This window comes from Hevea brasiliensis, chromosome 17 (assembly GCF_030052815.1).
Source record: "Hevea brasiliensis isolate MT/VB/25A 57/8 chromosome 17, ASM3005281v1, whole genome shotgun sequence".
Classification (NCBI taxonomy): domain Eukaryota; kingdom Viridiplantae; phylum Streptophyta; class Magnoliopsida; order Malpighiales; family Euphorbiaceae; genus Hevea; species Hevea brasiliensis.
Window position 1 is genome coordinate 6,020,772 of NC_079509.1, and position 26,679 is coordinate 6,047,450.

Sequence of the window (26,679 nt, forward strand, 5' to 3'; positions counted from 1 at the left end):
TTAATAAAAATTAAATCTTTTAAATTATGAGAATATAAACTCATTAATATTTTTATTTAATTGAATTGATAAAGAAAATTTAACTTTTTAAATTTTTTTTATAAATTTTTTAAAAGTCTAAGTGTGAGAATTCATTAAATACATTTCATATTTAAACTCCTTGCAAGTAAAAAACTAAAAATTTTAAGGGGACGGCGGCACTGCGAGTCTTAGGATCCATCCTTGATGCCAAAGTCATCCTTAATGATTTTATTATAGTTCTTTTTAGAAGTTTAGCAAATGAACCCTCATATTATAACAATCTGCCCTATAATCCAATAATATTTCAATACATTTGTGAAAAAACCAGCCAAAAATTGATCAGTCTCAAGTCACTCTATGATGAACTCTTTTTTTTTTTTTTTTCATTTTTTAAAAAATATTTTATCCAGTTTTGGTAAAGAGGGTCACCATATTTGAAATATTACTTATAATTGATCCATAATAAAAATATAAAATCCTTATTAATATCCACTTATTATTTTCCCCTTACGCTCCAGATTGCTTGAGATTAGCCTTTATATATCCTTTGGCTTTGGATAGATCTCAAACTTAATGAGGACTTATCCAGCTAACTAGTCGTATTATGCTCATGTGTTGCACATTTTTACATTATAGATAATTTTATTTTATTTTTTATATAAAAAAATAATTATAATGATAAATATATTTTTATCCACTTTAAATAATATTTTGATCATAAAAAATTTTTAGATATAATGAAATAAGTAATAATAGTAATTAGATTATGATTTAATATTTATATATTTTTTATTAAATTAAATTATAAATTATATTACATTGTTTATATATATAATAAAAAAATTTTATATATGATGATATTTTTTTAATATTGAATATTCTATATATATATATATACATATATATATATATTTGTGAAATTTTATGTGTAAATATTATGTGTTTCCAAAGTACCATAATTATTAACTAATATTTTCAAATATTTAAGAACAATTTTTTATTAGATTTTAAAGTCATAATTAATTATAATAAATATGTTAATTTCATCTGATTAAATATAAAGAAATTAAAAAATTAAAAAAATGAAAAATATGTTTAATATTTATAAAAATTAGAAAATTGACATTATCCTTTATTAATATATTACTTATTTATTATATTATATATTTATTTATATAGATAGGTATAGATTATGTTATGCTAAAATAATTTATTACTCAAATTAAAAAACCAGCATAAAAACATCGCAGTTGTAAACAATGGGAAGTAGATCCAATGGCTGGTACATAATCTGTGGCAAAAATTCCATAAAATCACAACCCTTAAAGTGACTTCTCAGGTGAAAGCGGGATCCTGGCATTGATTTTGATCGATTGAAAAAGGGCAGCTATGTCATTTTGAAGAAGACCAAACCAGATCTTCCTATTCCAATTGGCAAAATTTAAGATGGGTACGTGTTTTATAGTAGTGAAAACCAAGGTCCTATAAATACCAAGGCAGGTAATGGAGATTGTCTTTTGATTACGGTCAATTACCTATTTTTTCCTTTCCAGAGGAGTGAGGCTTAGAGATGGTGAAGGAAGCTACGAGGAAGTGTTCTCATTGTGGACAAAATGGCCACAACTCCAGGACTTGCAATGGGAAGGTAGGTGTAAAGTTGTTTGGGGTTCGTATTTTGGAGAAACAGGAACGACCCATGAAGAAAAGCGCCAGTTTAGGCAATCTTGACTCTTTAGTCAACAATAGTACAGTGCATCATCATGTGGATGATGGTTCTTTCTCTGATGGATATGTCAGTTCCAAGAGAGGCAAAGCAATCCAGGAAAGGAAAAGGGGTATATTACGATTCTTGTGTCTCTCTGCCTCCTCGTGGTTGTGTGTTCTAATGAGAATGGATGATGTGATTGGATGGTGATATGGATTTCAGCGTTTATATATATATATACATTTTCCATCTGTGTGTGTATTTCTCTGGTGTTTACAAGGTATTTGATACAAGTTCTGATGAATGCAAGAGTTGCATGGCATGGTCTACAACTTTTTTCTTTTTAATGATTTGGATTCCTCTATTTCATATTATTATATGGTTAATGCATATTATAAGTTCTCTCTTCTATTTACATTTATTTGAAGTTTTTCATCAAATTTTTTGTCAGGCCTCAGTCTTACTTGATTTCAGTTTTTTTCAAGTGTTATATGTCTTTTAACGCTGTTTTATATGTATTTGGGAGGAGATTTTTTAAGGTTTAGAAATAATGAATTTGTGTTACAGAGAATTTATAACATATGATTTTTTAAAAATTTTTACTTTTTCCAAATATTAAAAAAATTGTAAATATTCAAACTCCCAAACAGCCTATAAATATAATGGGCAAGCAAGATTCTCTGCAGATTAGTTTATCATGCAATTACTTTAATTAGCACCTGGAAGCAGAGTTTTCTTCTTTTTTTTCCCCTGCTCCTTATTTACGGATGTGGACATGGCTAGATATTGATGTGTCTTTCCCTAATAATCCCACTCTATCTCAAATCAATTAGACCGTATGTAGCTAATTGGAATGAAGCGAGCAATAAATTCCAAGAGTAGAGTTGTTGGTAATATGACTGGCTTCGTTATCTGATAGAATGGGCACATCACATTAATTTCTGCACTAGACACTCATGGTAAATGATGTCCAAGTACAGGTTGAGGTTGTTTGGTGTTGACAACAATTAATTGGTTAATAATTCCATCAATAAAAGATAGAGATGATACTGAAAGTTTCCATCATTTCTTCACTACACAATATTTCATATCTAAATCAATGTCTTATCAATTAATGTGTATGTTGACATCTTGGACTATGTATTTTCCATACTCAGGGAAGCCCTGGACTGAGGAGGAACATCAGACCTTCTTAGCTGGCTTGGAGAAGCTCGGGAAAGGTGATTGGAGAGGCATTTCAAAGAATTTTGTGACCACTAGGACCCCAACCCAGGTCGCTAGTCATGCTCAAAAGTTTTTTCTGAGAAAGGCTTCAACTGATAAGAAGAAGCGTGGATCAAGTCTCTTTGATATGAAACTCAAAGAATCTGTACGTTTTTCTCAGCTAATGCTCGTGCATGAACAGATAGAATGCATTTTCTTCCATTATATGTGACCACAGTGATAACCTTCCAGGTTCTAGCATCCCAGGAGCCCCCAAATTTGCCTTCTAACACTTCATCAGAGGTAGATCCACAGGCATTAAAACAGACTGGTTCCTCTTCAGCCTCACCAATGAAGAAGGATATTGAAATCCCATCACGTGTAAATTCCATCTGCCAGAAAGCAACTATATACATAACAGCTTATAGAATCTATTGCTTTGGAGAATTCGTAAATTTTATTTTTTATGTGAATTATGACATAGTGAAGATTGGCCTCAAGATTTTCTAGGATAAAAACTCTAGAATATGGCTCTAGATGCAACCTTCAGCAATGTCTTGATAGTTGATAGGACATGTTTATTAAGCAGTGAAATAACAAAGTATTGGTTATATGAATGTAACTTATCCCTGCACCTGCATCATTTAGTAGCAAATTTTTGGTCACAGAAATTCAGATTTTGTTGCTATTTATTATGATATATTTTCATTTCTGTTTGAATTTTTCTTTTGACCAACAAATCAAAATTTCCATTTTTTTACAGCAAGGATACCCTAGCAACGGGCAGAGCTTCGTGGGTGTTAAAACCATGCCAACTTCACCTCTCGTCCAGATTATGAAATACAATTATGCAAGGCTAGGCTACCCTTATACGCTGAAGAGCCCTGGAAGCTTTGCTAGTTGTGCACTCCTTACCAACAACCCTTCTGGTATTCCTACGCCAAGATCATTACCGGTCAGCTTTTCGCAAGAAGGTCCATCAACTGAAAATGTAGACCCTCCGGAGCTGGACCTTAAAATTGGACCACCACCTCAATCTCCAAAAGCAGCAAGTTTGTCACCCCGGGCATCCGGTCCCATTAGTGTGATATGAGAAATTTTAGTTTTTGTTTCAGAAGTACAGCTTAGAATATAATATGCATAACTCAGTTACTTCCCATAAGTAAAACTTTTTTTTTTGCAACCTATTATATTTATATCTATTTTGAGAAATCATTTTTCTTTTGTGGGCTCTTTTGGCATATAACAGGAAATGCTTGTTTTTTGGCCCTGGAGAACACTAAGCAGAGGTATCGAGTTTTATTTTGGGTGGCAACTGGAGGCATTAAGAGAGGGTTTGGTTAGCGTCCGAAAGAAAATTTATGATTTACTCTTGGCAACTTTTCTGGAGATAACCGTCATACCCGTTCAAACATATTTATCTAGAAAGGAATAGAAAAGCTATTTTATATTAAATAGATATTCCTGAATTTGATTCCAATTTAAATGCGATATACTATTTCATGAAATAATAATTTTTTAAAATTATAAATATGCAATAATTATTAAATAAATAAAATATTTTTTAAATTTAATATAATATAAATTCAAAGTCTAAATGAAAGAATAGCTTTTCCATTACTATGAATAGCTATTGCAATCCTACCCTATTCCGTTCAATGAATTATGAACACAAAGTACTCCAAAGATTTAACCTCGTTCGCAAGACATCAGGCATTGTAGTGAGAAAATAATGACAATAACATTTACTACCATCAAGCAACGCATGATTTGTACAGGACATTAAACAATAAAACCAAAAAGAAAACAAACTCTTTTGAATTGCGTACAGAACTAATGAAGCAAATCATTTTATCGTTTGACGTGTGAATAGTCTATAACTCCAGGACAATTCAGAAGCCATTTTCGAATGCAGCCACGCCAGGTGAGGACAGTCCAGAGCCAATTAAGAAGAGCAGCATCCAGACTTCTGGTTAACAGGTTGTCCACGTATCTGCACAGTAGGTGACCTTGCATTGTTTGCTGCTGGTTGACTTGCCATCCTGGAAAGGTATACAAACATTTATGAGAAGGCAATTCAAATTAGCAATGCTCACTCAAATAACGAAGATGATCAAAAAAGGCAAAAAGCTACCTGTTCTTGATGTCTGCAGCCATTGCCATAAAAGCCTGCTCCACATTGGTAGAATTTTTTGCACTTGTCTCCATGAACGGAATGCCAATTTCATCCGCAAATGCCTTTTAAAACCCCAGGTAAATAGTAGAGCACTCATTAGTTGAAATGCAGCAAGCATAGCAAAAGGTGATAATAAGGATATTAGTTTTTACCTTGGCTGTTTCATAAGAAACAACTTTATTAGCAGTGAGATCACACTTGTTGCCAACCAGAAGCTTGTTTACATTTTCACTAGCATAACGATCAATTTCATTCAACCATTGCTTAACATTGTTGAAACTCTCTTGGTCTGTCACATCATAAACTATCTGCCACATGTGACAACATTAACAAGCTGAATCATGGAACCATGAGCACGATGCCAAAAATGTAAATGGGTAACAAACTCACTATAATGCCATGTGCCCCACGGTAATAGCTGCTCGTGATTGTCCTGAACCGTTCTTGTCCAGCAGTATCCCACTGCAAAGAACAAGGGAGAAACATCAGTGACATGAACAAGCTCTAAATCTGCATCATGCTCCAGTAATTACTTTCTAATTAATAAGCTCTAAGCACACATGCTAGACATGATTGCAGAGGACAGATTAGCTGAAAAATAAAAGAAACATCCAATGAAAAGGAAAATAGTAACTAAAAGCAGAAGACAAACATATTCTGCCAGTTTAACTAAATTAAATTTCCACGGAACACTATTCTAATCCCAAACCAAAAAGAAACAGGAATACACAATTCTGCACCCACAAGAAACAGAGAAAGTGAATCTTACAATTTGAAGTTTAATGGTTTTCCCATCTTGCTCCACGGTGCGAATTTTCTATTGAATACAAAATGAAATAAACAATCAGCCACATGTTTAAACATAAGTAATATTTGTAAGAATCCAAACTTCTCCAAATGCTTACAAAGTCAACTCCAATTGTACTGATGTAACTGTCCAGATATGAATCATCCTGTTTAGAAGAGAAACAATTAGCAAATTTGCATAAATAAGGGTAAAATTCAGCCCAGGAAAAATAAAATAAAATAACCCATATCACAATAAGATTCAGTGTGCTCAGAAACCAGAATGATTATCTTAGTAATATGTAAATAGATACCAAGTAACGTTTAGGTCAATGCAATATTTCGCCAAGACTCAAAAATTTTATAAATTTCTTGCGGAATCTATAACGCACCTAGCACAACAACTTCTAGCAAATTTTCAACAGCCCAAATTTCATTTTCCTACAGTTTAAGAATACCAATAATCTATTAGAGCAGTAATCAGCTAATTTTTACCTATTTCATTTTCTCAAAGGTTTTTGTATATTGGACAGAGCATTTACACTGCTAGCATAATACAAAAACTAGGATCTCAATTACAAAAACAACTAGAAAATATGCATTTGTCTAGATGGTAATTAAAAAAAATAAAAAAAAAAATTCAATCAGAATGTATCTAGTAATGAGAGTTGCATAATGATATCAATGGGCCTCACAGTTAACAGACTGATTGATGAGCCTCAATCTCCTCCTGGAACAAAATAAGTAGACTGATACCAAGTGAAATAAGTAAATAGGAAGCCCTTTTCACTTCAAATTGTAAACCACATTAAGAAAAAAAAAATTACGCTTTATGCAACTACTAAACCGAAGAGGATACAAAAAAATAGAAAAAAAAAAAAAAAAGGAAAGAGGGTCAAGCTTACCGCAAACCTCAGAAGAAGACATGATTTGCCAACTCCAGAATCCCCAATTAGCAAAAGCTTAAACAGATAGTCACTGCTCCACACAATACCAGAATTAAAAGAGAGAGAGAGAGAGAGAAGCCAATATCTCTCTGAAGTGAAAAATCACAATCTAAAATTGTTTAAGATCTAAAAAGAAGTGAAAGCTAAGTAAATTAAGGTTTAGCCATTTCTGAGATAGAGGGAATCAAAATAATAGAACTTTATTAAACTATAAAATAAAATTAAAAAATAGACATAAAAGTTACTGGAAAATGCTTGGACCATTATAGATCCAAACAAAGGACAAAACAGAAAAATCAATAGCATCATAAGAAGAAAAGGATACACGCAGATCTCAAGTAATTAAAAGTAGAAAGAGAGACAGTACACACACAGAGAGAGAGAGAGAGAGAGATCTACGGGACTTACTATTCAGGATTCATGACGGTGAGGTCGACAGGGATCAGACCGGTCCAGGCGGGAAGTGAATTGGAAATTGCAGGTAGAAGCGACGAGGGTGGGAGAAAGAGAGGACAGAAAGGAGACAGCAAAGACGGGATTTTCACAAAGAAACAGAAGGAGGAGAGAAATTGAATGTAAGGAAGTGGTCATGAAACCGATAACTTCGGAACGATGTAATGTTTGTAAATCTGGACCGTCCAAATCCAGCCTTTAAATTACACTGCCATCATTCATTCCACAACTGGCCCATATTTTTGTTTTGTTTTTTTTTTTTATTCATTTAGGAATCCATTTCATAATTCTTAATTTATATTTAAAAAAAAAAAAGAAAGAGAAGAACATTTGAATCCCTTGCTTCATTTCATCATGTTGTATTCTTTATCAATGAAATTAGGGTTTCCTGACAAATTAATTCCAATAATTCAATTAGTAATGGATGATTGAATCAAAATTAAATTGAAAGCCATATAGAATCTTATTATAATATTAATAATATTATTATTATTATAAATCATGACAAAAAAGTTATTTTATCTCGCATTAAACATGCATAAAAAGTTGTTTATTAATGACAAAATTTCCTTTAAAACAAAACTAAAACTAATATAGAGAGGGAGGCTCTTTTGGATTCACGTCAGCGTCTATTTTAAAAAATGGCTTTCCACAAATAAAATATTTTAAAAATATAAAATAATTTGTAAAATTATATTTTCCTGACAAATATTATGATTTATATTTTTTTAAAATAAAAAATTATAATATATAAAATAGTAGTTTTGATAATCTAATTGTCACGATCCAAAATTTTGAACCATGATCGGCACATAATTTAAGTATTCTTAAATTATGCAAGTCTTATTAGAGTATCTAGAATGAATATATTGTCACTTACTAATAAAAAAAATATATAAAATTCAAATAAATAAAATGTTGAATAAATGTCATAAATATCTCATAAGTAAATTATGGAGTCTCTACAGATTTTAATAAAAGTTTAAATTGTTCAATAAATTAAACTAATTATTAGCCTGAGAAAACATGAATTCGAGCATACCATGAGAACAAATCAAATATTGTCCCTCTCCAAAAAATGGACTGAATATTTAGATCAGCTGCAGAATTCAGCTGCAGAATTCAACTGATCTGAAACAGATAACAGGCAGAGAAAACATGATTTGAGTTAAATGCTCAGTAAATGATAATTATAGCACACAATGGAATAGGAATAGGTAGACGCTTGATTAATTTCACAATAAATTTTCTATTCAATAAAATCACGCTCATGCTGTCAAAATTATTAATAAAATAATTTCATAAAACATATATATAAAAGAAATTCATTCAATAAAAATTTTATGGTACAGTGCACCAGAGTGATGATACCCTATATCAGCAAAAGTCAGATGGTAAGCGCGCTACCAGATATTAGATACCTTCTTCCTCCTTCACAGATATCAATGCATATAATACCAATGCAAATAATAAACTGCAATGATGTATGACTTGACAATGCAACCTAATATCGTGATAGTCCACACGGTACAAGTAATTCAAAACAAAAAAATCAAATTGTACAAATCAATCAAAATCAAAAAAATAGTTTGTTTCAATAATTTCAGAGAGTCAATAAGATCAAATCAATTCAGTGCAACACATCGGTAAATTTTATAGTCAAATATCAATCAATATAAATACATTAAAAGCCTGTTCCCGGAATTCTAATGGCTCTAATGCAGAGATAGTTGACAAAATCAATTTTTAATCAAAATCGAAATAAAATTCAATAATAAAATAAAACTTTAGAAAATTACATGTAAAATAATTGTTAAAATATTGATTTAAAATTTTATTTAATAACAATTTTAATGCTAAAGAATTTTAAAAGGGACTAAAACGGTGCCATGTACTATAATTACTACTCACCTGTAACCTTCAAAACAATAGTTATTTTCAATGGAAGAGAGACAATTTCAATTGACTAATTGAATATTCAAATCTCATTGAAAACAGAATCAAATGTGATAAATAGAAAAGTAAGATTTATGGATTCTCTGCGCACATCAGATTATAAATCGTAAATATATATATATATATATATATATATATATATATATATATATATATATATATATATATATATATATATATAACAATAATGAAATATGATGAAAATACCTGTTGAGAGTATTTGGTAGAAAAATGAGGTGATAAATAGGCTATGAGAGCAAAGTTTAGCAGAAAGAGATGATTAAGTTATATATATTTCAAGAGTTCTATTAGGGATAAAAGTTATTATTGAACTGAGTTATTTAGATTACATATATATATTTAATTTCAAAAATAATATATATATAAATAAATAAGCAGGCCATTCAATAAAATATTTCTCTTTTTTAGATAATTATATTAAATTATTATTAATTAATTAAAATAAATAAATAGATAAAATATTAAATTTCCACACTAATAATATTTTAATAATCTAATAAAGAATCTCATGTTTAAAGTTAAAAAAATTTATCGATTATATGTGTAATAGTATCCACCACACTAAAAATATTAATGAACTCGATTGTTAAAACCACACGAGTAAATTTATATTCAAGGCGAAGGGTAAAGGCTAGTGAAAGTTATGGCCTTCCAACCCTTCTAAAATATTTTATTTAATTATTAACCCTCAAAATAATTTATATTTTTTATTATGTGAAATGTTCGCTTTAAAATATATAAATATTAAGTATAATTAATATTTTTTACATTAATCCCTCAAGAAAAAAAATTATCATATCATTCCTTAGTAGCATAAAGCCTAAAATTTATCGACTTACAATTGTAATTGGACTTCGTTTAATACTACCATATATGCCAAAAAAAAGTTTCCAAATTAAAAAAGAACAAATTATTATTATAAGAGCCTTCTGCGTTCAGAGATTCGATTAAACATGAAATTATAAAGCAAATGGGTTCTGAAAATGAAAGTACAGAAGAGTAAAATTGCCATCAGCATCGTCATTAAGATATATTTGCAAATTTTCTGGCAATTTTATGATCTGTTGTTCGTCTAGTAGCGTCCTGATCCACCAAATCAATTGGTAAAAACCCTGTTTGGGTACCATCACTGTCAGTATCAATGTCACCTTCGATCGTCAATCCTTCAATTCTTGCTGTTATGGAATCCGTCTTATTTCCCACCTCCACATCTGCAAATCGAGAAGTTCCCATCAGAGAAGACACAAAAATAAAGAAAGGGATTAAAAAAAAAAAAAAAAGCCCCCGTCAATTGCCATGATTTGGATTTCTTTGAGTTACCTGGATTGGAAAAGAACCATAAAAGAAATGCACAAAGCATCAGCACAAAAGGAATAACATGCACAGCATTCTCAGCAAACTTAATGCGTTTTTCTTTCTTTGCCATTTCCATGATTGGATCATAAGCTGGCAGTTCCTTCTCTTCCGCTGAAGATGATATTCTCATCCCTGCTGCCCCATTTTGCGATGAGTGGAGGAAGTAGTCATTGGCCATCCTGTTCCAGCTCGCTGATCGATGCATATCTTCTTCTTCTTTTAAGCTTCTTATTTTTTGAAGTAAGTGGTAACAGAAAAAACAAAGGACAAGAACTGAAAAAAGAAGAAGAGAGATTGTTACTCTTAGGACAGAAGTGGAAGAGTTTCTGATCTCCAGTTGCTAATGTGTTGGCAAGTTCAAAGAAAACGGCATGGATTTGGGAGATTCTGTTTCTCTCATTTATTGCCTTGACCCTCCCAGTTTCTTCTGCATATAATTTGAGCCTTTGATTTTTCATTAACGGTTTAGATTTAATGTAAAGTTATTTACAACCAAAAATACAAGGACAAGCTTGGCGAACTTTCGCGGATCTAATGCTATAGAAGTGTACCAGATGGATTTTTTTTTTTCCATAAGTGATTTTTTTTCCACAAGTGATTGATTTAGCCTGTCCTACCACTTTAGAAAAGCCAATGAATGATAGATATGTTGCTGGAGAAAAATTTGCTCTGCGTTAAAAAACAAGCTCAAAAAGTGAAAACTCGCATGTAGATGGCAAAACGATGGCTAAAAATACACAAACTTGAAAAGGAAAGCTGAGGACATAGCCAGCAAACTGACATGCAAAAACCCGACTCAAAACTAAAGCCACCGACACCAACTGTATCATCGACACACCTAAATTTTTACCCTTAACACAAGCCAATTATCAAATTGGCCAATTCCCTTCTCTAACGATAAGACACTAATCAAGCAATCACGCATATCAAGACCTAATCTTATAACTCTCAATACTAGCTAATATATAATCATTAGCAGGTGCATCTGCGACCTTATTCCCTTCTATGGAGACATGGAGACTTCTCGAGAAAAGATGACAGACTATGAACAGAGTAAAAACATCTTGATCGGCCCTTAATTATCTGGGTGATGAGGAACCCCTTAGTGATAAATCACGTCCTCATGTCCTTATCTCTGATTAATGTACTCTTAAAACTCTTTCCTTCTCCAATATCGTTATTGGAAAGAAAATTCAAGAAATCTCTGAAGCTGCTTTCTTTGTATTCCTCAGCATGTTGATCATCCACAAGCTCCTTTGCAGTTCCCATTTTCTCATCCATACCAAGACTATGTAGGCTAGCAATTGATATTCGAGTCCTCTCAGAGTTGACTGTACCCCTATGCAAAATACTTCTGTACAGGCCATTGCTCAGCACCTCAAGATGGTCCCCAACGTGGACCTGAAGAGTACCTTGGAATTCTGGAACAATCTTCCACTTGCCATCTCCTGGGTCCGTGATCTCCAGGCCAGGTGAACTCTGGAGCAGAATGGTTAGGCAACTGTAGTCGGAATGGGGCGGTAACCCTAGCGCCATATCTGGGCTTGGGCATCGTGGATAGGAATTTACTGCCATGACTTGAGCTCCCTCCTCCATTTTGTTGATCAAATAGGTTGGACCTAGCCCGAGGCTCTCTGTCATGGCTCCCACTAATTCCAGGGCCAGTTTCCTCGCTTCCTAGCAATACTTCCCCATCTTTTCCCTGAACCACATCGCATCGCACACGCAAATTAGTGAAGAATTAATGTTGCATGCCAATATCAATTAATTCAACCAATTTCAAGCCAAGTTGATAAATGAATAAATAAAATTCAAGCAAGCACAGTAACCAATTAATGAAACAAACGTAAGCATCCCTGCGGTCGATTAGAACATGTTCTTCAAATACATATTTCTCATGCAACAAATAATACTTTTTTTACACAATAAAATTTCATATCATAACTTATATTAAAAATATAAAACAAATATATAAATGAATTTTTATCCATGTAAAATATATGAGAAAAAATGGTAATATTTTTCAAACTTCTCAACATTAAGAATTCTTTTTTAAAAAATAACGATTAAATTTGCATCTTTCTTTTGAATATCGAGAAAAATTACATATTTTAGTGGGTTCTGCGCAATGAGCCGCAGATCATGGCGGCCCAGATGATTGGAACAGAATAAAATCCCTAGTGTGTATATATGTATATGTATATATATATATATGTATATATATATATATATATTCTTGGGGAATACGTCAATCCATGCAGTTTCCCTACGTGGGCAAGTTATTTGACTCATCTGAACACATCAGCACCCACTCACTTGTCCTTTGTCTCAGCTAGAGTGCTTCACGTGACAAAATCTAAATAATAACTTAGGAATCTTTAAATATTATTTTAATTTAATAATATTAAAATTATTTTTAGTAATTACAAATAAATAATAAAATGTATATGATATCATATTTGGAAAATTTTAACAAAAAATATATTTTTCTTATAATAACAAAATTAAGCCGAAAAAAGTAAATATATATACACCGAAAGTATTTAAATAATTTTTTTCAAAAAACATAAGTTGGTGTATCCTTGCAATGAGACGAAAATGAAAACTAATAAAATTCATTATCTATAGCAGTCCAATTTAATTGTTGTTAATTTTTTGCAGCAAGAAGAAGGAACAATGACCACCACAGTGCATATGATTTTGATCGTGTACCCTGTACTTGTCTCATATGTGTTAATCAGTTCCTATAAAAAAAATAATAATGAAATTACCTATAATCAGGTGGATTGTTGGGCCATAAATCAACCCAGTCACAACCAGGATATGCATAGTGCTTGAAGAAGACCCTCCAAAAATGGAATTTGTCAACCCCATCCTTGATGCTTGTCCCGTAACTTGCAGGCTTTTGCACGTCGTTTGACATGAATTCCATTTTCTCTTCCATCGGTAATTCGGAAAAATGGGATGCTGCAGATAGAGCTCCATCTAGTATCGTTTGGCAAATTCCATGATTTACCATCTGAAAATTACCAAATTCTAATTTATGCATAGATGACTATAATGGTATACACTATTGCATGAGAAGATTATAAGAGACAAATACACTCACAAGACGACTACAGGAACAAAATAATTAGCTGTTAGCACTAAAATGATGATGATAAACTGAACAAAGACTATGTACGTGTGGATTTTTCTTTTTTCATTGCACTAATGACAGCTTGTGTGAAATGAAAAGAGACCAAAATAAAAGGCTTGTGTGACATTATAATAGTGGATTTTCCTTCCATAGATTATGTCCATCATAACCTATTTTGTATGTGAATTTCACTTTTTTTTTTTTGGCTCATGTGGTCCTTGATGAACCTGATATAGGTTAAGATGCTCACCTGAAAGAAATGGCGACAAGCATTTCCAATTTTTTTGATCACATGAGCCCTTTGGATGTCATTCTGTTTCAACATAACCAAATCAATGATGGTATATCGGCAGTCTCAGGAGCCAAACTAGGAGGTTTTGAAGGCGGAAATACATAGCAATCCTGCACGAATCAGAGGCCTTTCTCTTGGGCAGTCGCAATATTGCCTTTTGTAAATGAGCTTGAGCTCTTGTGATCATACTTCATAGATATCTAGAGAAACCTAACAAAAATTCCTCAAAAAAAAAAAAAAAGGGGAAAAATGAAGCTCGGAACAGTATACTTACGTGGTTAACTAGTGCAGAATGAAGAAGAAGGGTTTAGATAGAGTAGAGGAAAGTCGTAGGGTTTATATAGGAGTTTATGAGTGCCAAAGATGACGGTTAACTTGCTTTTTAAGAATGTCAGCAATCAGCTGCATGCAGACCACTGAGACCAGTTCCGAGACCAGATAAGCTAATGCCAAAAACGCTATTTCTACCTTTCAAGCGTGAAGCTGTACAATATATATGCATATTCTTTTATCATCTCATAGTATATAACATCAAAAGCAGGTCATAAGTGCAAGTGGGCACTAATGCATAAAATTCTATCTAATTGCAAGGCGTGAAGCTGTAAAGTAAATGTTACTATACGGTTCTTATATTATCTCATGGTGTATAACATCAAAAACAGGTCAGAAGTGCAAGTAGATAGCCCTTTTGGATTCCTTATAGAATTAAATAATAATGGAATTCATAAGAAAGAAATCAGCATATATAGTTTTTCCGGCGGAAAATGTGTGGTGTGCGTATATCCATGGAAAGCAGCATCAGCTGTTTGTCTGCTATTGCTTCAATGCTGATTGGCGACGCTAATAATATATAAATATACTGCTTTTTCTTTTTAAAACACTGATGCTGGACAGAGAGCTTCCTTTGCTACTTGCTAGACCTGTTGCCTCCTTCTTGATGAGATCTACGCTCATAACTGTGACTTCGCTTTTAAAAAAAAAATGTAATAATATTCAAGTTGATGGGGGATTTGCTAGACAAATTGCTGAAGTCAAAATGAAGAAATTGGAGTGGAAGGGGTTTAACTCCTTGCACCAACTAGCCTTTTGCTCTCACCCACCTCACCAACTCAAAGAATGATCATCAGGTCTTGACTATCTTGAATATGGATCAACCCCATAAAATCTACACCATTCAAGACGCTCTATATGGATGAACATGCTTCCTTCATGATAGACCACTGCCCCATAATAATCCATCCCTTAAACAATGGCTTTAATGTCTCTGTACTCTCTAGTAGATTAATTTCTACCATTCTGTATCCCACAAAATTACTCCAATGATCTGATATGTTGAGAAGAAAATCTTTGAAGGTGTAGATGGAAAAAACCTCATTTCCTTCATTTAAAAAAAAAAAAAGAAAACAGATACAAGAAGTCACGCAAATCTTGAAGTTAGGTCATCTAATATTAATCAACCTTCACGCATAATATAAACCCATCATCTCCCTCTCGTGTTTGAAGAATTCTCACATATATCCATCCATGGCTAAGCGGGCTTTGCTTTGTTTTCTTGTCATTCTGTGCTTTTCACTAACATCTGCTGCTACAACTTACACTGTGGGGGATAGCTCCGGTTGGGACATAAGCACTGATCTTGATACTTGGGCTCAGGGCAAGAATTTTGTCGTTGGCGATGTTCTCTGTAAGTATAGTTTTCTTGATGTGTATATATGTATATGGTTGTTTAATCTCTCCAATTTGCTGCTTATCGAAAATTCAATAATGGCTGTATTTCTTATAATGGGTTGTAGTGTTCCAATACACATCATCCGATAGTGTGAATGAGGTGACAAAAGAGGCTTTCAACAGCTGCAGCACCACCAATGTTATAAAAACATATACCAATGGGAATACGACAGTTACATTGTCAAGACCTGGTCCATGGTTTTTTATTTCGGGGAACAAGTTGTATTGCCTAGGAGGAATGAAACTCGAGGCAAATGTACAAGGAAATCAAGCAAATTCTCCTGTTGCTGCGCCTCAAGCTCAGCCAGGGGCTGCTCTTCCTCAGCCTTCCTCTAAGAACAACAATCCTATTCCAACGTCTGCAGGGTTTGTCTACAGTGGAAGAGATTCTCTTTTAAAAGCCTTCTTTGGTTTTGTGGCTGCTATTTTATGGTTCGTGGGATAACCATTAATTCCTCTGTATTGAAGTTCTTTATCTTCAATGCATGGACTTTTTCTTTTAATAAAATCTTTTGTAAAATAAGGATCCTTGTTATAATTTTTATTCGTTTAATTAAGCAGCTGGTTGTCTTCCAAGTCTGGGTGGTGATTGATTGGATTAATTATGAAATATCTGTTATCCTCAATAATCATGACAAATGAAACTTATTATAGGAGTAGAGAGACTTGAAACTAACTGTCGGTATATTTTTTTAAGTAATTGAAAATTTTATTATTATTATTTTTTAATTTTATCAATTAATTTGAAATTAATCAATAATTATAACTAATTAAATATTTAATTAGTAAATACAAACTAAATATAATTTAGTCTATATAATCGTAAATTTTTATTTTTATCAATTTTTAATTATATCAACAAAATGTTAAATAGTTGGTAAATACTAATTAAAAAATTTTGTCTGAAATATTTAGTTGATAAGTAGTTTGTGGTAATTTTAGTTATTATTTTTTTTTTTTTACTTTTTGTAGTGATAAAATCACAAATATATATTTTTATTTTTTTTCTTTAATTTACATGTTTGAATACTATTTGAATTTGGGTTTTTTTTTTGTAATTTAAAAAATTAGATTTGGTGAGAGAAAATAATATAAAATAACACTTAAGCCTTTTTTTTAAATAAAAAATACATGCCTTTTTATTTAAATTAAAAAAAAACTATGCTTTTGATTTTTTTTTAAATAAAAAATATTGAAATCTCAATAGAATAGAATAACATAAACGAGGGAATGTCAAATTGCATTAGAATTTCTTTATATTTTTAAAATTTATTAGGTAAATTGAAAACTTTTAGAATGTGTTTGGAAAATTTAAAAATGTAAAAAATTCAATTTAATTAATGTTAATTTTTTTTAATTAACAATAAATATGTTTTAAACTTTAAAATTTCTTAAAACCCACTTAAAGACAGAATTAAATTGAAATCTATTATAAAAAATCATTTTAAATGGATATTATATTTTAAATTTTTTTAATATATATTTTTAATAATAAAATGAAATATATGAAACTGAATTTCAAGCAAAAGAATAAAAAAAAAAAAAAACCAGAGAATAAAGAAAATGGAAATTAGATTAAGAATTCAGAAGTAAAATTCTTGAACACGTCACAAAAACAGCACAAAATCAAAGATGATCCACAGTCTAGCGACCTCCTCTTTCACCTCCAGCTCACGGCTCATCCTCATCTCCTCCTCTCTTTCCAAACCCTTTCCATCTCTCCCCAAAAAGCTCCAATCTTCTTCTTCTAAACCTCTTGCTTCCCCTCAAAACTCTCGACCCATCTCCTATTACCGCCCCCCAATGAATATTCTCAACAAACTCGGTTTCGGCACAAGGTCCCCTGACCCATCCACCATGGACCCAACAATCCCTCAGGGCCCCGACGACGACTTGCCAGCCCCTGGCCAACAGTTCGCTCAGTTTGGAGCTGGTTGCTTCTGGGGGGTTGAATTGGCCTTCCAGAGAGTTCCTGGCGTTACCAAGACCGAGGTGGGTTATAGTCAGGGCCTCTTGCATAATCCCACTTATGAGGATGTTTGTACTGGGACTACCAACCATAATGAGGTTGTCAGAGTGCAGTATGATCCTAAGGAGTGTAGCTATGAGACTCTTCTTGATGTTTTCTGGGCTAGGCATGACCCTACTACCTTGAATCGCCAGGTTAGTTAATTGGAATTGTTTTGCTCTTTTGTGGGATTATTGCTATAAATGATGCTTGTGATTCTTTTTACTGAATTTTTGGTATTTGGTAGTTGATATGATGTGGATTCTGATTGAGGTTTTTGTTTTGGGCAACCTTAAATTGGTCTGTCTTCTTCTGGTTTTCCATCAGCTCCTTAAACATTTGTGTAATTTGGATATCTCTATTGATACTTTTGGAGGTTGATTTATGGATTTTGGTTAATTTCGTTTTATTTTTTTAATAAAAAATTTGTTATGTGGTTTAATATTGATTTGTGGGTTGAAGATAATGAGGATTTCGATTATCTGTTTTACGGGTTTTGTTAAGTACTTAAGTGGATCTTTCTTTGTTCGATTGATCATAGGGTGTGTTTTTTTAACGTTCTAGTTTTGTCTTTTATGCAAGTATTAATTCAGTATATTTATTCTTATTTGTTAATATGTAGCTAACCATCAAATCTTAGACTTACAAATTCCATAGGCTGACCCATATGTGGGGTATTAGGATGCCAAATCTGGAGCATTGTTGGTATGTTTAATCTTTTTTGCTATCAACATGGTTACAGAGTTTCAAATTTTATTCTTTCTTGCTTGTAAGGCACAATTAATCATAACTGTTGATTATATATAGAACTAATACTTTTTGGTCCATGGAAGACAATTGGGCTCTGGTTACATAAGGAAAACCCTTCCTAAACTCCTTCTACCCCAAATCAATAGACAACAACCCTCCTTATCCATAAAAGCGTTGCTGGCATGGGGAATAGAATCTGTAACAGCTTCACACCCAAGCACTTGACTTTAAGGCACTGAACTATGTATAGCCTGTCCCACACTAATATCTCCATTGAAGAACTCCAGTTGGCGAGTCCATTTGAGCTAAGTTGGACTAGTATGTTACATATTTACTGAATTATATAAGCAGAAGAGTCTTCATATATTGTAGACATGAGGTTTTAGTGAATTCTGTGCACATTTGGGACTTCTTATAGTCGCCTATTAAGGAATTAATGGTTATCAGGTGGACATTTTACTCTAGTTGAACGCATTTCAAGAAATATACTACATATACTGCATAATAATTACTGACATATATATATATATATATATATATATGTCAGTAATTATTATGCAGTATATGTAGTATATTTCTTGAAATGCGTTCAACTTAACTTGCCAATATATATGTATAATTTTTATCTGCTTCTCTCTCTATACTTCTCCTGTTGGCAAGTTAAGTTTATTAGTTTCTTCCATTATGGACATACATTCAGTGGGGAAGTATATTTCTTGAAATGGGTTCAACTCTCTCTATACTTCTATATATATATATATATATATAAATTTTTGGGATAAAGATTTAGTTGAGTTGAGTTTGAGTTGAGTTGAGTTGAGTATATATATATAAATTTTTGGGATAAAGGCTTAGTTGAGTTGAGAGAGAGAGAGAGAGAGAGAGAGAGAGAGAGAGAATTTTAGGTGGTTTGGCAGTGTGCTTATATGTACAGATAAGCATCTACTGTTTTTAACTATAAAGGAGATGGTTTTACAAGTGCCTAGTTATAGAGATACTAGTATACTACGGTTTTTCTTTTACCAGTAAGAATAAGAAAAACTTATAATTATAAAAATAAAACCCCATGATTAAAACTGCGTTATGCTAATAACACTGTATCACTCCCTCCCACCTATCTGCTGATGGGCCATACAAAATGTTGGATATTATTCACAAGCAAGTTTTGCAAGGAGGGGTGCCCCCTTTACCTTGGAGCCTTTATAGTTTAGTCAGTGTTATCAAGGCGAAAGGCGACACTAAGGCAACAAGGGACCTTACGGCCTTAGTCGAGAGGCTAGAGGCAAGGCGAGGTGAGGCCTTTTCAAAGCAAGGTGCCGTAGTCTAAATTGTCTAAATTATAGTAAAAATGTGTACTTATAACATGAAAATTCATACTTTTAACTAGTTTGATATGTAAAAAAATACATATTAAAAAGGAAAAAAAAACATATTATTTACATTATGTTTATATGTAAGATAAAAGAAATTGAAAATTGTGCGTACCTGTATTTCCAGCTTAAGTAAAAGATAAAAGTGAGACTGCAAAATTGAAATTCATAGCATAAACAATAATATAAATAATAATAAGAGATGTTAATATAAAAGGAAAAGAAATTGTGCATACCTGCATTTCCAACTAAAGTACAGGATAAAAGTTGAGGCTGTAAAATTGAAATTCATAGCCTAAGTAATAATAATAATAATAATAATAATAATAAAAGTTGTTAAATCATTAAATAGAACATGCAAATTCTAGAAGTTCAAACTTTAATAAATAGAAATAAGTCATAAGTTATAACAATCCAAATACAACAAGTACATGAAAAAAAAAAAAAAGAACTTGTAACTAAAACTACTTATCATCAAGATTTTCAAAATCATCTTCATTTTCAATAGCTTCCATAAAAAATTGTTCCTCCTCTTCATCATCATCAACTTGTGAATAGGATGCACCCCTCATTAAACGAGACCCTCGAAATGATGGAGTTTCAACTGGTGTTGATCTTACAACTGATCTCGATTCATAACAAGATTCAGAAACTCCAGCTGCTCTACCAACATCTCCCCGGGTCAACACATCATCCATGAAAACAAGGGTATCATCATCATCATCCCCATCTCCCTTTTTTAATCCACCAAGCAACCACTCATTACTTCCATCAATATTGCCAAATCAATTGGCGTGGTGATATCCCCAAAGGTGTATCGGCGTAGCAACGCTCTATTGTACTTTACATAAACCAATTTATCCAAGCGTTATTGAAATAGCTGATTTCTTTTCTTACTATGAAGCTGCCATTAATTTTATAGTAACAAATAAGTTAAACTTAAAATTGAAAAGATTCAAAATAAAATAACAAAGAATATTAAATATAATAATTATTTTTTTCCTTACATGCTCAAATACACTCCAATTTCTCTCACAGCCACTTGCACTACATGTGAGACTCAGAACCTTTATAGCAAAGTTTTGTAGGTTTGGAGTTGATGAACCATATGTTTTCCACCAAGTAGCTATTAAAATATAGAATCAATGATTGTCAAACTCAAATTCATAATATAATTTAATAAATGAGTAAGATGAAAAATTAATAAAAATATAAATTAATAACCTGGAGGTTTTGTTGTTCTTCCTCTAATAGCAGAAAGATAACTAAACGTCCTTGTAGCTACCTTGTACTTCTCAATTTCATCAATAATCGTGTCAACTTTTAATGAATCTCGTTTCATTTTATGAATGCACGAAAGCAATCCTGAATTCACTTCTTCATCATGCTCAATTCTCATCTTGTTTGGATAAAAAAATTCTGGATTCAAGAAATATCCGGCAACATGCAGAGGACGATGCAATTGAACTGACCATCTTGCATTAATAATTTCAAAAATATTCTTATATTTCTCTTCATTATTATTGAATGAGTTGGCAATAGTTTCTTTAGCCCTATCCATAGCTTCATAAATATATCCCATAGCTGGTTTTTTTTCATTATTAACCAATCGAAGCACACGAACAAGAGGACTAGAAACCTTAAGAGCACATACAACATGATTCCAGAAGGCAGGACTCAAAACAATTCTTTCACACTTTTTGCCCTTCACCTCTTTAGCCCATTTACTAGTTGTGTTCTCTGAAGTAAATATTTTTCTAATGTTGGCCTTCTGCAAATGAATCCTTCCCAATGTAATGAAAGCAGTAGCAAATCTAGTTTGCCCTGGCTTTAGCAATTCTACTCCTTTAGTAAAACTCTGCAACATATTCAAAACTCCTGAAGAGCCACATATGAAACTAGTAAGCTCAACAGCATTGCGGAATGTTTCTTTGAAAACCCTTATTTTAAAAATATCTTCCAACATTAAATCTATACAATGGGCTGCACATGGAGTCCTGTATAGATGAGGAAACTTTGCTTCCAATATTCTTCCTGCCATAAACAAATAGATAATTCATTTCATTAATAATAAAAATAAATACACAAATAGATTTTTCTTTTAATAGATAATATTAAATAACAACTTTACCTGCTGTAACATTATTTGATGCATTATCTGTAACAACTTGAACCACTTTTTCAGGACCAATTTCCATCAGTTCTTTCTCAATCAAACTAGTCAGCAACGCTGTTGTCTTTGATTCATCACTAGCATCCACTGATTTAATAAACACGCTTCCTTTCCAGCTATTAACTAAGAAATTAATCAAGGTTCTTCATTTTCTATCTGTCCATCCATCACACAACAATGAACATCCATAATTTGCCCATTCTTCTTTATGAGACTGAAGAAGTTCATTTGTGGACTGTGCTTCCTTATTAAGTAACATAACTCTAATCTCATGATAACTTGGATTTTTCATTTCCCTTCCATAATTTCCTATTGCTCGAATCATTTCTCCAAAGCTATCATAATTCACAGCATTAAAAGCTATTCCTACATCATACATCCATCGTGCTATGGCAACACACTCACGCTCCCTTAACTCCTTCTTAGCTAGGCTATTTTCATCAACAGTAGTTTGCCTTACACTTTTTCCCATAACAGTCGATTTTGGAGAAAAATAAGCATCAATAAGCCCTCTATTGCTTTGTGGTGGTAGAATTTTTGCTCTTTTTGAAGCACTAGAACCACTACCATGAATTATTCCCCTTTGTTTTTCACTACCAATTTCGTGCACATCATCCTCTTCATCATTTTCATCAATTCCTAATGTTTCAACATCCTCAAATTCAGTGCTCTTTTTTTTTATTAATAAAGTCTTGCATTTGACTTCTCACATCTTCTGGACATTTTGGACAATGACCCACATTTTTATAACCTCGAGCAAGGTATTGCTTGATTCTATTAACTCCCTCTTTACAAACTTTTATACAATAAATGCACTGAAGATCATTTGTATTATTTTCATTAAGTTGAATCACATGTGCTCATCCTGGATCTGTTCTTTTACTGCCAGTAGAAGATCCAGTTGTATTACACTGATTACTCATCTATGATCTAACAAAAAAAAAAGTAAGATAATTAAAAAGCACAAAAAAACACTATAAAGGTTGTGTTATCTCAATTCAATAGTAGCAACAAAAGCAACAAATATAAGAAAATAATAAATTAAAGCAATAACTATCAATTCAAGCAAACAAGAAATTAAAATATTAAGCATTTGATTTTTTTCAATAGTTTGCATAATTATACATTATGCTATATTAATATATTTTAAAAGAATTTATAATACTAACAATAATGTGACATTGAATTAACATATTACATAATCACATAATTACAAATTCACAATACTCATTTAATTAACATATTACATAATCACAATTACAAATTCACATAATCACAATAGACACAATTACAATTACATAAATTTAATTAGCACATTTAATTACCTATTTAATAAAAATATAATCACAATCACTATTACATAAATTTAATTAGCACATTTAATTACCTATTTATTAAAAATATAATCACAATCACAATTACATAAATTTAATTAGCACATTTAATTACCTATTTAATAACATAATCAAATTTAATTACCTATTTAATAAAAATATATCACATAATTACAATTATAAATTCACAATACCCATTTAATTAGCATAAGTAATAAAATGACGTCACATTAAAATTTTAATAAATTTTAAAAAAAATTGCTACTGTCAAAAAACAAAAATTGTTGGAACTTGAAATTCGAGCAGCATGCCGGTATAAAATGGAAGCAGTGCAGCAAAAAGAAGAAAAAAAAAAAAAAAGAAACTGATCAAGGTGGCAGCAGTGAGAGGAGAACAGAGCAGATGAGAGGAGCGGAGAAGAGCAGATGAGAGGAGAAAGCATCATGAAGATGAGAGAGAGAGAGAGAGAGATGACGACATACCTGGTTTGCTGTTCTTGTTTGGTCTGTTGCTGATGGCTTTCTTGCTTCTTCAAACTGCTGGGTAGGTGGACTGAAGGTAAGTCACGATAGATTGGGGCTTCTTTTTATTTTTTGACTGTTAAGAAAAAAAAAACAAAATTTCCGTTTCTTTCACAAGGCGGCACCTCAAGGCCTTGTCACCTGTCGCCTTTCGGGTCCAGGGCGTCCGCCTTGTTTAAGTGGCCTCGCCTTGGCCTGGGGAGTCGCTGGAGCTTCGCCTCGCCTCTCCCCTCGCCCAGCGCCTCCTCTCGCCTTTAACAACACTGTTACTATACAACATTTCTCTGAATACGAACCACAATCTCAACACCTTATTGTCATGTGCTTCACTTCCTTGACTTCTCCATTTTTCTTGAGTTGTCATGTTTTCTTTTTAGCATAGCTCCTTGATATTTCAGATACTAATTAAACTGTGAAGACATCTGGATAGGAATTGGGTTCGTAAGTTGCTCTATTTTCTCCTTTTTTTAATTACTGTGGCTTTCTGGCTGGGTTGATTTGTTCCAAATTGTAAACATGGTTGGAAGGCACCTCAAAATTTATTCATGTGAATTAAATACAAACCAATAAGGATATGACAAAAATTTGAGATTTGGTTCCCAAGATGAACTTTATCGGTTACATCATTTTGTAGGGTCTATCTTTAACTTTTGGCAACAGGTTTCAGTTCAATGGGGACTAACAAGAATGGTCACTTGGCTTTGTTGGAAAATATGACATCTGTCATATGTATCTGAATCTGTAGGCATGGCAAGCCCTCTTTCTGCTCTTATTTTGGTGATAGATTATTATATTATTACCAAGTTTTAAAACTGATGCTATGTATATGTGCACAATCATGGTACCATAGAAAATACTATTATAATATAAACCTTATGTCCTGCCATAGTTTATTTGTCTTGTGGCATTGTCATAATATGCTTTCTAATATGTTATAAATATCGTCACTGGGCAGGGAAATGATGTGGGAACACAATACAGATCTGGAATATACTTTTACACGCCTGAACAGGAAAAGGCAGCACTGGAGACTCTGGAACAACAGCAGAAGCTCTTGAACCGTAAGATAGTTACCGAAATTTCACCTGCCAAGAAATTCTACCGAGCTGAAGAATATCACCAGCAATACCTTGCAAAAGGAGGCCGTTTTGGATTTAGGCAATCTGCTGAGAAAGGCTGCAATGATCCCATCAGATGCTACGGATGAATTGCCTCCCTCGACAACTGCAAATATTGGCTTAAGTAAACACTGGTAGACTAATTATTTATTTTGATATACCTAAAGCTTTTGTATACGTTGCTGGGCTGAGCATGATTTGCATGTTTAGGTTCCAGGACATGAATCTGTAATAGTTTATATACTATGAGGAGTGTGCGTTTTACTATCTGTGTAAAGCATTTAGCCTGGGCAAATTGGTTGGCAAATAAGAAATAAAGCGTTTTATACTGTCAATGAAGTTTGTTCACTCTGGAGTACGAAGGAATACATGGACAACTATACACCGTACCCATTACTGGATGGGCTGGTTGAAGGATCCGGTCTGATTATTGGTCCTTGGCCCAACTTAAAATCCAAGTAACTTGTATAAATTCAGTACGACATTCTTTGTGTATGTTACTTGGTTGAGTTAAGCAAAAAATTATTGGTCCAAAACAAGAAGACAGCTCAATGTGGTATTGAATTTGAAGGGAGATTGTGCTCTTACTCTATTTTTGATAGACTATAGTGTAATATAATATAATTAATTATGTAATAAAATTAAAATTATAATGTCATTTTATTAGTGTATTTAGTTGTAAAATAAAAATATAAATAATACAATATAACATTTATAATGTTAATAATAAGTCATAATGATCGAAGTGATCGTCAGTCTAGTGTTAGTGGTAATTAAGTAGTGGTGGTGACGGTAACGACAATAGTGGTGATGACAAAGTGAGGGTAGCGGTGTTGATAGTGGTCAGGTGGCGATGGCAATGTCAGTGGTTGAATAGTGGTAGTGTACTAGTGGTGGTAGTAGCAAGACAAATAATTATTATATATTAATTTTTGTATGTAATAATGTTAATTTTAATTATAATTTATCAAATTTTTTTGTATTACCAAATAACATAATTAAATATGTAATGTAGTCACGATTATATTACAATTTTAATTACGTTATATTAAAAATTACCTTACAGATGCGTTCTCTCTCAATTGCTTCTAAATTTAAGAAATAATATAAGAGCATTATTTTTTAGTATTTTCAATGTATGCTATAACTTTCTCAATTAAGAGAGAGAGAGAGAGAGAGAGAGAGAGATTGTTTAGATCTAGCGTTAGAGCCACACATTTAACCGAAGGAAAGGGTGATGATAGAAATTTAGAACATGCATCACATAACTTACAAACGTGTACAGCACATGCCAATATACTATATGATACGATGCATTTAATCTTTAATCTATTCACATTTTCAGAGTTGTGTAATTATAATAAAATAAAACTATCTTCCACCAAGATCCTCCAAAGCAATCGGAGCATACTCTGTCACTTTTTCTTCAAACAAATCTTGCTGGCAGGCACAGACAAGCCAGAGCAGGAAACTCTGAGTTGCCACCATGTTAAGCAGCTTTTCTTTTCAATTTTTTAAGCTTTAACCAAGTTGACCCTTTGTAATTAACTTGTGCATTTAATTTACTGATCTCATGTTTTTTTTTTGTTCTCCCATATTTGCCCTTTGATAAATGTTGCTGC

The 26,679-nt window shown here is 32.4% G+C and overlaps 6 protein-coding genes across 7 annotated transcripts; 3 read left to right on the forward strand and 3 right to left on the reverse strand.

Annotated features, from left to right (window-relative positions):
- The first annotated feature begins 1,326 nt into the window (after nucleotides 1-1,326).
- On the forward strand, nucleotides 1,327-4,114 carry LOC110669595 (probable transcription factor At5g61620). 2 transcript variants are annotated; one of them, XM_021831308.2, is made up of 5 exons: nucleotides 1,327-1,471; nucleotides 1,575-1,856; nucleotides 2,884-3,095; nucleotides 3,182-3,310; nucleotides 3,693-4,114. In XM_021831308.2, exons 2-5 carry the CDS (start codon nucleotides 1,592-1,594, stop codon nucleotides 4,020-4,022), a joined length of 936 nt encoding a protein of 311 aa, XP_021687000.2. In that variant the 5' UTR covers nucleotides 1,327-1,471; nucleotides 1,575-1,591; the 3' UTR covers nucleotides 4,023-4,114. The 2 variants fall into 2 exon arrangements, with proteins under 2 accessions (XP_021687000.2, XP_021687001.2); XM_021831309.2 differs by lacking the exons at nucleotides 1,327-1,471; nucleotides 3,182-3,310 and having other exon boundaries at nucleotides 1,484-1,856.
- Nucleotides 4,115-4,651: 537 nt separating this feature from the next.
- LOC110669652 (GTP-binding protein YPTM2) lies at nucleotides 4,652-7,533 on the reverse strand. Its single transcript, XM_021831390.2, has 8 exons — nucleotides 7,247-7,533; nucleotides 6,797-6,869; nucleotides 6,011-6,058; nucleotides 5,875-5,922; nucleotides 5,496-5,567; nucleotides 5,258-5,413; nucleotides 5,064-5,167; nucleotides 4,652-4,971 (listed from the first exon to the last, which is right to left on the reverse strand). Exons 1-8 carry the CDS (start codon nucleotides 7,258-7,260, stop codon nucleotides 4,875-4,877), a joined length of 612 nt encoding a protein of 203 aa, XP_021687082.1. The 5' UTR covers nucleotides 7,261-7,533; the 3' UTR covers nucleotides 4,652-4,874.
- A 2,609-nt stretch (nucleotides 7,534-10,142) lies between these two features.
- LOC110669618 (uncharacterized) lies at nucleotides 10,143-11,010 on the reverse strand. The gene is made up of 2 exons (XM_021831339.2): nucleotides 10,589-11,010; nucleotides 10,143-10,479 (listed from the first exon to the last, which is right to left on the reverse strand). The coding sequence occupies exons 1-2, from the start codon at nucleotides 10,827-10,829 to the stop codon at nucleotides 10,292-10,294; spliced, it is 429 nt and encodes a 142-aa protein (XP_021687031.1). The 5' UTR covers nucleotides 10,830-11,010; the 3' UTR covers nucleotides 10,143-10,291.
- A 304-nt stretch (nucleotides 11,011-11,314) lies between these two features.
- LOC110669615 (flavanone 3-dioxygenase 3) lies at nucleotides 11,315-14,249 on the reverse strand. The gene is given in 4 exon segments (XM_021831335.2): nucleotides 11,315-12,326; nucleotides 13,396-13,643; nucleotides 14,014-14,102; nucleotides 14,105-14,249. Coding segments are annotated over 4 exon segments (1,071 nt in total). The 3' UTR covers nucleotides 11,315-11,737.
- A 1,021-nt stretch (nucleotides 14,250-15,270) lies between these two features.
- LOC110669617 (mavicyanin) lies at nucleotides 15,271-16,343 on the forward strand. The gene is made up of 2 exons (XM_021831337.2): nucleotides 15,271-15,739; nucleotides 15,849-16,343. Exons 1-2 carry the CDS (start codon nucleotides 15,580-15,582, stop codon nucleotides 16,226-16,228), a joined length of 540 nt encoding a protein of 179 aa, XP_021687029.2. The 5' UTR covers nucleotides 15,271-15,579; the 3' UTR covers nucleotides 16,229-16,343.
- A 947-nt stretch (nucleotides 16,344-17,290) lies between these two features.
- LOC110669616 (peptide methionine sulfoxide reductase A1) lies at nucleotides 17,291-25,392 on the forward strand. The gene is made up of 2 exons (XM_021831336.2): nucleotides 17,291-17,946; nucleotides 24,895-25,392. Exons 1-2 carry the CDS (start codon nucleotides 17,416-17,418, stop codon nucleotides 25,144-25,146), a joined length of 783 nt encoding a protein of 260 aa, XP_021687028.2. The 5' UTR covers nucleotides 17,291-17,415; the 3' UTR covers nucleotides 25,147-25,392.
- Nucleotides 25,393-26,679: the final 1,287 nt, after the last annotated feature.

Excerpts from the sequence above, each read along its gene's own strand:
- LOC110669618 (XM_021831339.2), bottom strand. The coding sequence starts at position 10,829 with ATGCATCGATCAGCGAGCTGGAACAGGATGGCCAATGACTACTTCCTC. Across the intron at positions 10,480-10,588 it reads ATGGTTCTTTTCCAATCCAG|ATGTGGAGGTGGGAAATAAG; the intron begins GTAACTCAAAGA and ends CTCGATTTGCAG.
- LOC110669652 (XM_021831390.2), bottom strand. Across the intron at positions 5,414-5,495 it reads GTGGGGCACATGGCATTATA|ATAGTTTATGATGTGACAGA; the intron begins GTGAGTTTGTTA and ends CACATGTGGCAG. Across the intron at positions 4,972-5,063 it reads GCTGCAGACATCAAGAACAG|GATGGCAAGTCAACCAGCAG; the intron begins GTAGCTTTTTGC and ends ATACCTTTCCAG.
- LOC110669617 (XM_021831337.2), top strand. The coding sequence starts at position 15,580 with ATGGCTAAGCGGGCTTTGCTTTGTTTTCTTGTCATTCTGTGCTTTTCA. Across the intron at positions 15,740-15,848 it reads TGTCGTTGGCGATGTTCTCT|TGTTCCAATACACATCATCC; the intron begins GTAAGTATAGTT and ends AATGGGTTGTAG.
- LOC110669595 (XM_021831308.2), top strand. The coding sequence starts at position 1,592 with ATGGTGAAGGAAGCTACGAGGAAGTGTTCTCATTGTGGACAAAATGGC. Across the intron at positions 1,857-2,883 it reads AATCCAGGAAAGGAAAAGGG|GGAAGCCCTGGACTGAGGAG; the intron begins GTATATTACGAT and ends TTCCATACTCAG. Across the intron at positions 3,096-3,181 it reads ATATGAAACTCAAAGAATCT|GTTCTAGCATCCCAGGAGCC; the intron begins GTACGTTTTTCT and ends ATAACCTTCCAG.
- LOC110669616 (XM_021831336.2), top strand. The coding sequence starts at position 17,416 with ATGATCCACAGTCTAGCGACCTCCTCTTTCACCTCCAGCTCACGGCTC. Across the intron at positions 17,947-24,894 it reads CTACTACCTTGAATCGCCAG|GGAAATGATGTGGGAACACA; the intron begins GTTAGTTAATTG and ends GTCACTGGGCAG.